The 9,215-nt window shown below is 32.7% G+C and overlaps 1 protein-coding gene across 1 annotated transcript; it reads right to left on the bottom strand.

Moving 5' to 3' along the window:
* Positions 1-1,316: 1,316 nt before the first annotated feature.
* LOC111512535 (actin-3, muscle-specific) lies at positions 1,317-2,740 on the bottom strand. Its single transcript, XM_023168674.2, has one exon. The coding sequence runs from the start codon at positions 2,658-2,660 to the stop codon at positions 1,530-1,532; it is 1,131 nt and encodes a 376-aa protein (XP_023024442.1). The 5' UTR covers positions 2,661-2,740; the 3' UTR covers positions 1,317-1,529.
* Between the last annotated feature and the right edge of the window lie 6,475 nt (positions 2,741-9,215).

Genomic DNA, 9,215 nt, shown 5'->3' with positions numbered 1-9,215 from the left:
ATTCGTAAAAAAATATTTTATATTATGTTTCATTTTTGCTGCTTTCTTCACTTGTTTCAATACCTCTTGTTATATGAATGTGTCTGTTTTATAGTTGTATTTTATATATGTATCTGATATGTACTGACTTGTCCAATTGCTTCTTTTAGACTCATTCTAATGGATGAATGAAATATTATTATTATTATTATTTGACACAAACATTATTTGCATTGGCCTAATAGGTTTATTTCAATGTCGAAACTGATTTGAAATAAATACACAACTGCACCATTTCCATGTTTAGATACTTCAAAATCTCACTCCAACATTTTCTATCATAATGAATCAATCCATCATTCATGAATAAATATTTTTATTGAGTGAATTATGTACTTATCTTGAGAACAATAAATTTGAATCAAACCTCCCAAAATTCTATAGTATGGTAAAATATTTCATTTCTTTCAACCAATAACTGAATCCATTTCATTCCATAGTCATTCAAAATTTCCAAATCTCCAATGAAAACAACTGAAATTATAAATAAACCGCTGAATCCGTTGAACGCTCAGTCTGTGAGAGATCAACTATCTCACCTCAAATAGAGATAGGTCTTGACATAACGAACTTAAAAGTCAACAAAGCTCAAGCTGAGTATTTTTAAACCCTCCTAACAATCCCAACTCTCTAGCCGGAGGTCGCAAATAAGATGAAGTGAGAAGCGTTTCATCTGTACCGATAAAAAGTTATTTATTTTTAAAAACCAGCATGTTGAATAGTTGGGTACCTACATTCAGAAAGTGTTACCATATATGCTGTTGTAATCTATTTATAACTTGGTGGTGTCTAACACTTTTTGTGTATTATCAAATATCTACTGCTGGCAGCGAAATATAAAATTTAGGCTATTTCCAGCATTCCGTTTAAAAATATCTTGGTGACGTGTATATGTGATCTTTGGTTACCTCCGACCAAAAGACTTATTAGGTCATATTCATTACTTCATAACTATATTTAGAACACAGTATTTAGCAGTTACTATTTTTGTTGTAGGCTGATCTCGATTTGGGAATTGATTGAAAATTTTGTTTGTTCGATACATTTCGGCTATATTACACTCTTTTACTCTTGTGTCCCTTTTTTTTTCAAATCAACAATTTTACTAGCAAATGGGTATATTTTAAATTCATAGATTTCAGAAAAAGTAGTAAATGAAAATATTTATTTGAATTCAATTGTATATTGTATAAATATTGCCAAAATTTTTAAAAAATTACAATAGATATAACGTATTCATCGTCGCTGAATCTTAAAAATAAAATAAGAGGCAGGCATATTACTAGATAGGCTTTATTGACCTGCCCAGTTACAAATGATTACAAGTAAATATATAACAAATAATAAATAATTCGAAAGATGTTAATCGATGTTAAGAGTCTGTCTTGCAGTAACAACCACGGTCGCAATGTAATTCAACTGTTGATGTAAAATACAGTAGTAACAACATGATATAAGGTAGCTTATTAGGTAAAATGCAATTAAATTGCTTAGAAGCACTTGCGGTGAACGATTCCAGGGCCGGATTCGTCGTATTCTTGTTTGGAGATCCACATCTGTTGGAAGGTGGACAGGGAAGCCAAGATGGATCCACCGATCCATACGGAGTATTTCCTTTCTGGGGGAGCGATGATCTTGATCTTGATGGTGGATGGGGCAAGAGCGGTGATTTCCTTCTGCATACGGTCAGCAATACCAGGGTACATGGTGGTACCTCCAGAGAGGACGGTGTTGGCGTACAAGTCCTTACGGATATCAACGTCACACTTCATGATGGAGTTGTAGACGGTTTCGTGGATACCGCTAGATTCCATACCCAAGAAGGAAGGTTGGAACAAGGCTTCTGGGCAACGGAACCTCTCGTTACCAATGGTGATGACCTGTCCATCGGGAAGTTCGTAGCTCTTTTCGAGGGAGGTTGAAGCAGCAGCGGTGGCCATTTCCTGTTCGAAGTCGAGGGCAACATAGCAAAGTTTCTCCTTGATGTCACGGACAATTTCCCTTTCAGCTGTGGTGGTGAATGAGTAACCCCTCTCGGTGAGGATTTTCATGAGGTAGTCGGTCAAGTCACGTCCAGCCAAGTCCAAACGGAGGATGGCGTGGGGAAGAGCGTAACCTTCGTAGATTGGTACGGTGTGGGTGACACCATCTCCAGAGTCCAAGACGATACCGGTGGTACGACCAGAAGCGTACAAGGAGAGTACAGCTTGGATGGCTACATACATGGCGGGTGTGTTGAAGGTCTCAAACATGATTTGGGTCATCTTCTCCCTGTTGGCTTTGGGGTTGAGTGGAGCTTCAGTGAGAAGGACTGGGTGTTCTTCTGGAGCGACACGGAGTTCGTTGTAGAAGGTGTGGTGCCAGATCTTTTCCATGTCATCCCAGTTGGTGATGATACCGTGTTCGATGGGGTATTTCAGGGTGAGGATACCTCTTTTGCTTTGGGCTTCATCTCCTACGTATGAGTCCTTTTGTCCCATACCGACCATGACTCCTTGATGCCTTGGGCGACCGACGATCGAGGGGAAGACGGCACGGGGTGCGTCATCTCCTGCGAAACCGGCTTTGCACATACCGGATCCATTGTCTACGACAAGAGCCGCTACATCGTCGTCACACATGTTGTCTTTTGAGGTTGGACACTGCTCACTAGACAGAAAAACACGCTAATAAGCTAGGTTGCGACTGAGTTCTGAAAGCAGCGGGAGACGGTTTTATAGCGTCCGCGGGCAGTGGCGTCGACGCGTCACGAAAATTTCGTCTTACCATATCTCGGCATTATTATTATTTTCAATGCATGCTTTGTGGAAAGGTATTTTTGATACGTAACGATATGATACACTCACCTAGGAAAACGTCGATCCCCTGCAAGACGAAAACTCAATATTCAGAAAAAGTTTCAATTAGTGACATATAATCGACATCATTTCGAATTTTGATAAAATTCGATGGACAGAATGATATCTTTTGTAATCGAAAAATCAAATTATTGAGAGAGTAGCGGAGAAATTAATTATTTTAAAGTTACAGTAGAGGAATGTCAGTTGGGAAAGTGAAATTCGTAAAAATACTGAAAAATCAATACAGTGATTTTGTACAAATGGGAAAATGGGAATTATTCATTGTTTCTTTGGTGGAGGTTGATGATTCGAACGATTTCCAATAATTGATACCGATTTTCAAGAAAGCAACCATATTTAGACATTAGTTTCTTCAATATCAATTATGTTAAATCCTATATAGATAATAACATTTATGAAAAATGAATATTGTATACATATATGAATGAAAATACATTCGAGACTTCTTGTTTGATGAGCTTTGAGCGGTTTCATAAGAATAGAAGAGAAATTCATCCTATTGAATCATTTTCAGACTATGTTTCGTTGATTTTTCATCACTAGGATCATAATGTCATAATTATTTTTTTCATTTCTGAATTGTAGCAATTTGGAATGCTATTGAAAATATGATAACAATTTTTTTGTTTTTTCGTGAATTTCACGATATAGAATATGAGAAAATTCTTCCAAAAACAATATGAAAATCTATATGAGGCATTCTATTCTCAAACTCAGTCATATTGGAGGAAATCTTGAACTGCACGAGATGTATATATCTTTATTTGAAATAGGAATCCCTAATATGCATTGTCGATATTGTAAAATATCTAAATACATCAATTATTATAGTTACTACTAATAAAATAAAAATAGATTGAAACAATTTTTATATCAATCTGTTGAAAAATATTCCTAGAAATGAGCGTATAAAAGTGAGCATATAAATGTGTAAATATAAATTTTAAAATATTTCAAAACTTAAAAAGAAAAGAAAGTTGCAAGAACAAAAATTTTTGAATTTTTAAAAATATTTGAATATTCAATGACCTTATATGTTTTTTTCAGCTGACTTTTGAAACTACCGATAAAGACCGAGCACTTAATATCCTGAAGAAGTTGATTAAAATCTTTCAATCCGCCTGAAAAATAATGATTTCATAGAATTTTCAGTTTTGGTTCTAGTGACACATGAAATTTATTATCAGTCCTTGTATCATAACGATGAGTTTGATAATTGAAAGCATTAAAATAATCAAAGTAACTTGGTAATACATTCTTTGTGATTTTATAAATAAACACATTGACATATAAAATACATTTTCATTCCTCGATTTTGAAATTTTTGTAACTTCTGTTTGTTCTTTTTTTCCAAGAGATATAAAAGACTTAATCAAAATGAGGCTGTATAATGTTATACATAGTTATCTTGGCATAAAGACACTTGGCAATAATCTATTATGAAACCTAAGTACGGGAATTCAGTTACCTATTGAATGTGCAAGAAGTCATCTATACATGTATTCTACTCAAAAAAGCGAAATAAGTTTTATTTTGCGAACCTATTTGCGATCAATTTTATCTCTTTCTCCTACCTCTAACTATGTTTTCCAGTATGACTTTTTTCTAAACACATAATGGGGTATACTCCATCCGTGTTTCCCCTAATGAGACGATAAAACAAATGAATGAATGAATGAAGCAAAGAATAGTTTCTTTGATGTGATAACTGAATTCATCTGTTCAAATTTTATAATACAAATCAATTAAACTAGTGATTCTTCGATGAATTCAAACTGTGTTGGATGGAATTTCACTTGTGGATCATCCTAGTATATAAGACTTGATACAAGTGATATTTATGCACTGCAAAATTTCAATTGAAGAAAAGTTTGCAGAATTTTCTGAAAACAAATTTTCATAACAAAATTTTGAGAGTTATCTCAGCGCGAATTAAACAATTGATATTACTGATGAATAGTATTCAATCAACAGATGACTGTATTTTTATATTCTTCAATTTGGAACATTGTGTCCCGACATACGAAATAGCAAAAAATTTGAAAATATACATATTCAACTGTTTATGTCCAAAATCTAAAGAAAATTATCGAACTGAACTATACAGCCGAAAAAAACATAATTCAATCATTCCGAATATTCATACGGTGAAAGCGAGAATTTCATCTATTATAAATTTGATATGAGTAGTTTCAAAAGTGACATATAAAATCAGTAGGAAACAGGAATGAGAATCTTTTTATATTTTCCATGATTTTGATGGTAGCATTTATCTCTGCAGTAGTTTTTTCAAACAGTTATTTCGATTTTTTGTTTGCCAGTTATCTTCATTTTTATCATGTTCTATTCGTATACATTTTTAATCCTTTTTTCCATTTCCAAGGAAGTTTGAAAATGTTTTCCAGAACTATATTCATGGCTGTTTTTGTTGTGATAAATGATATGTAATGAATTGAGTGGAAATCCTGACCTGCATTGGAAAACTCAATTCAAAATTCGCATTCAATCTACTGAAGTTTCTCTTTCTAATAGAAGATGTATTAGCTTCGTAGAATTAACACTGGAGGCTTTCAAGGTCGGCATTCAATCTTGTAAATGACCAAGCATTCCTTATCCATTCATTGTGGATGGTGATTAATGGCTTTATGTTCCATTCCAAATATCTAGTTCAAATGGTAACGAGAAAAAAGAAAGAGCACCTTAAATGGATGCATTAAGCATCGAAAGAACTGAACGATAAAGAAAACAGAAAATAAAATATAACTATTTCTTGTTCATCAACCAAACAGACAAATATCAGTAACTGTCTTCCATTTCTCTATTTTTTTCCATCCCATCTATCCAATTATTTCTGTACAATGATAAATCTTATTGAAGGTACTGAAGTAGAAATAATAATTGCTTGAAATGGAATCGTTTTTTATCTTGATACGTATAATTTGGAACCTTGGACGTGAACTGGATATATTGAAAGGGTTTTCTTCTCACCAGAATAAAAAATACCGTCTCTCGTCGCGTATTTCGCTTACTAAGTAGGCATCATCAGGATATGACAGTTTTGGTCATCAGTCCATGTTTTTTTCACCGTTAACTCGTTGACAAAATCTTTATGAGAACTACTTATGAGTACTTGAGTAGTACTGTTAGAGTTTTTGACAAGTCTATCATCTTAAATTTTTTTTTCACTGTATATCCTTGGAAAAGCCTATTTTCCATCATAACATTTTATGATTCGGAGAGACTTTGAAAATGCAAGAATATTTTTGAAATGGGTAGATAATAATCATCAAAAGCTTAGTTAGCTTTTGAGAGGTGGATCTCACTAGTTTGTAATTATTGACGAAACTTTATAAAGAAATCAATTGCTCAGAGATAGTCATCTTATATGTATAACAAGTGAGTGATCTGAGGTGAATTGATGAAAATAAAAACTATCACAATGCCCAGTTCAATATATTCAAATGGATCAACTTCAATTGTGAAATCGACAATTTTTGTTGACTATCCGAATATTTGAATTATTCAATATAATAAATGTAAAAATGATTTCCACTGTAAATTCTATCTCAATTTTCTATTAGAGAAGTAGTTTTCCTCAATTCTTATCAAGATTGATCTATAATTGCCTTCAGTTGTATCCTTGATTCAACTGAGCACCACTAATGGGATCTTGCTTTGTATGGAAATTTTAGTTCTCCCAATTTCGCTGCAATTTTCTATTCGCTGCAACTTTCTACTCGCACTGAAGTTGTAAAAGTACAGAAAGCTTCCTTATTGCTGGATCGATATAAAAGCTTGGCTTCGCGAAGGACTGAAGTTTGATTTCATAAATATTCGTCATGTTCATTACATTATCCTTGGTTTCCAATAATGGTTTGATATTCAATAATTCATGTTCTTAGTTGAAAATACCAAAAAAATTAATTGAGGCAACTGAAAAAATTAACCTATAAAAACAGAAAGCAACTCTATGTATGGTTGCTCAAGAGCGAGATAGAAGTCTGGTGTAGAAAAATCATTTGCTAGCTATTGGAGTATAAAAACTGTAACTTCCTGAATATTCCTAAAAGACTGATATATTTCACGATGAAGAGAGTAAAGGACAATTCGAAATATTCAAAATTCGAAGGAAATAAATGTATTAGTAAGCTATATCATGCATATTGATTATTCTGCAATTTTTGCAAATTAACAAAGTCTGTCAATAATATTTCCGAAACTCAGTGATCATCATTGAGTATATCGTCAAGTGAATATTGAAAAGTTTTCAAACAAAGTATCAACAAGAGTAAGGATGATCTGATAACAAAAAATGTATGATTGTAGTACGGTTTGGGAGTTCAAACTGAGAAAGTATCAGACATAATATGCTGAAAATGTTATTAAAGTTGACGCACTGACTCAATTCCAGATGTCATTGATAATATTGAAGAATTTGTGATACACTGTTTGGAAACTTTGGTATAGTAATGAATATTACTACAATAGTTACTCTGATCTTCCTCTTGAAGATGATCACTTGGTGATCAAAACACGTGTCGAAGTGTTGAAATAACGGTTTGGTGTTGAGGAAAAACTACAGTAATACTCAATATTGAAGAATGTTGAGAAAAGGTAGCTTTTCACAATTGCGGCCACTGTTTTCAGCTGAATTTTGGGTTATCGAAACAAAAATAGATTGTTTTCTGAAAAGTCTACCACCAAAGAAAGCTTAGTATTGAAATTTTAATTGTTTCCAACTGTTTTTTACGTACGCAGAAACTACTGATTTAGATTTGGTGATTTATTAGATTGGTTCAGGGTATATACACAAAAAACAGAAAGGAATATTGAAGTTATTTTGAATGAATTGAAGGGGTTATATTTTTAGGAGTGATTAACTTTTGGGAAAGGAAGTTTTCGGCTTTCTACTACTCCATCTCGTTACAAAAAAATGATGGAATCTTCCAAAAGAAGGAAGGAAGTAATCAATTTGACAATAAGTAACTCTATACATAGATGTGTAGATCATGCAAAGAAGTAACTTTCAGACACAAACTGAAAGAAAGTCCTCCTGAAACAGCTACTTTCATATAAACATTGAATTACACGAAAGAAAAAATTCTTTCGGAACAATACTTCTATATGAACACTGAATTATACAGAAGATACTTTTCTTTACTCAGTTTGTAATTCAAACATTCGTTGTGGAATAAGATCAGATATCGTTCACATGAGTTCTACTTTGAAGGAATGGTAACAAATTTTGAATCTCATTGAGAAAGTTTCAAAGCCAAATAGCTCAAAGAGGAAAATTGTGGAAAATAAAAAATTAGATCGACGAAAATTCATTTTTGTGCTGGAAACCAATGTTTTCCATCAACTTCTTGAGATAAAATGAATTTGGAAAGAAAATATTAGGACTCCCACAACATGGGAGGGAAATCAAAGAATTGTATTTATACATTGTTCTTGTGGTGAGAGTTTTATCATTGAAAGTGAATAAGAATAAACAACGGGATCATGCTATTGAATCAGATACTAGGCGTAATCTCGAAAAATCTAAAAAGAAGTATAATTCAAACAGTCTTTTGAAAATGGATCGCAATTGGTTCTTTTTTGAACAGACTAATAGCAAGAAGTCTAAACTTGTACATATTTTGTACTTCAAATATACTTTGACTGCAAAATTAATTCGATTTTTTCCAATTATAAAAACGGCAACAGATTTTTGCCTTTTGAAAAGTATCAATGAAATTTCCACTTCTTTTTTATAGGCAATAATTGAAAATTATGTTTTACCAGTTCCGTTCGTACCAATTTTGTATAAACTTTCTCAGACTTTCTCAAATGATTCAAAACATATCTTAGAATATTTTATAGTACATATCTTCACAAGAGTCAACTGTATAGTTTTTTTTTGAATTGACTCATCTTCGTATTTCGATGAATACTTATAATTATGGTGAATTATGTCGAATAGATTTTCTAGATCAATAATTTATGTTCGATAGATTGCAACTATTTCTATTTATTTTACTGAAAATTGGAATGCTTCCATTTTGTGTCTGAAAAATACTCCTCTGCAAGATCCTTCCTTTGGAAGCTTTTCTCAAGTTTTTTAATAACGGTGGAGGAGTATAAAAAAAAGGTTTTTCTTTTCCGAAAATGAAGAAGTTCATGAAGAACTTATCTTTAAATATGTTTCTTATACAAATACAATGAATATATATAGACATATTTTCGTGTAAAATAATCAAGAAACACACTTAGATTGGGACATCTAAAACTGTTTCAATTGAAAAATCAGTGAAACCTGAAAGCGATAGAAACCCC

Source organism: Leptinotarsa decemlineata, unplaced genomic scaffold (assembly GCF_025532065.1).
Source record: "Leptinotarsa decemlineata unplaced genomic scaffold, Ldec_3_MD MMD2_tig00004307_RagTag_RagTag, whole genome shotgun sequence".
NCBI lineage: Eukaryota > Metazoa > Arthropoda > Insecta > Coleoptera > Chrysomelidae > Leptinotarsa > Leptinotarsa decemlineata.
This window is presented reverse-complemented; position numbering and strand designations above follow the sequence as displayed.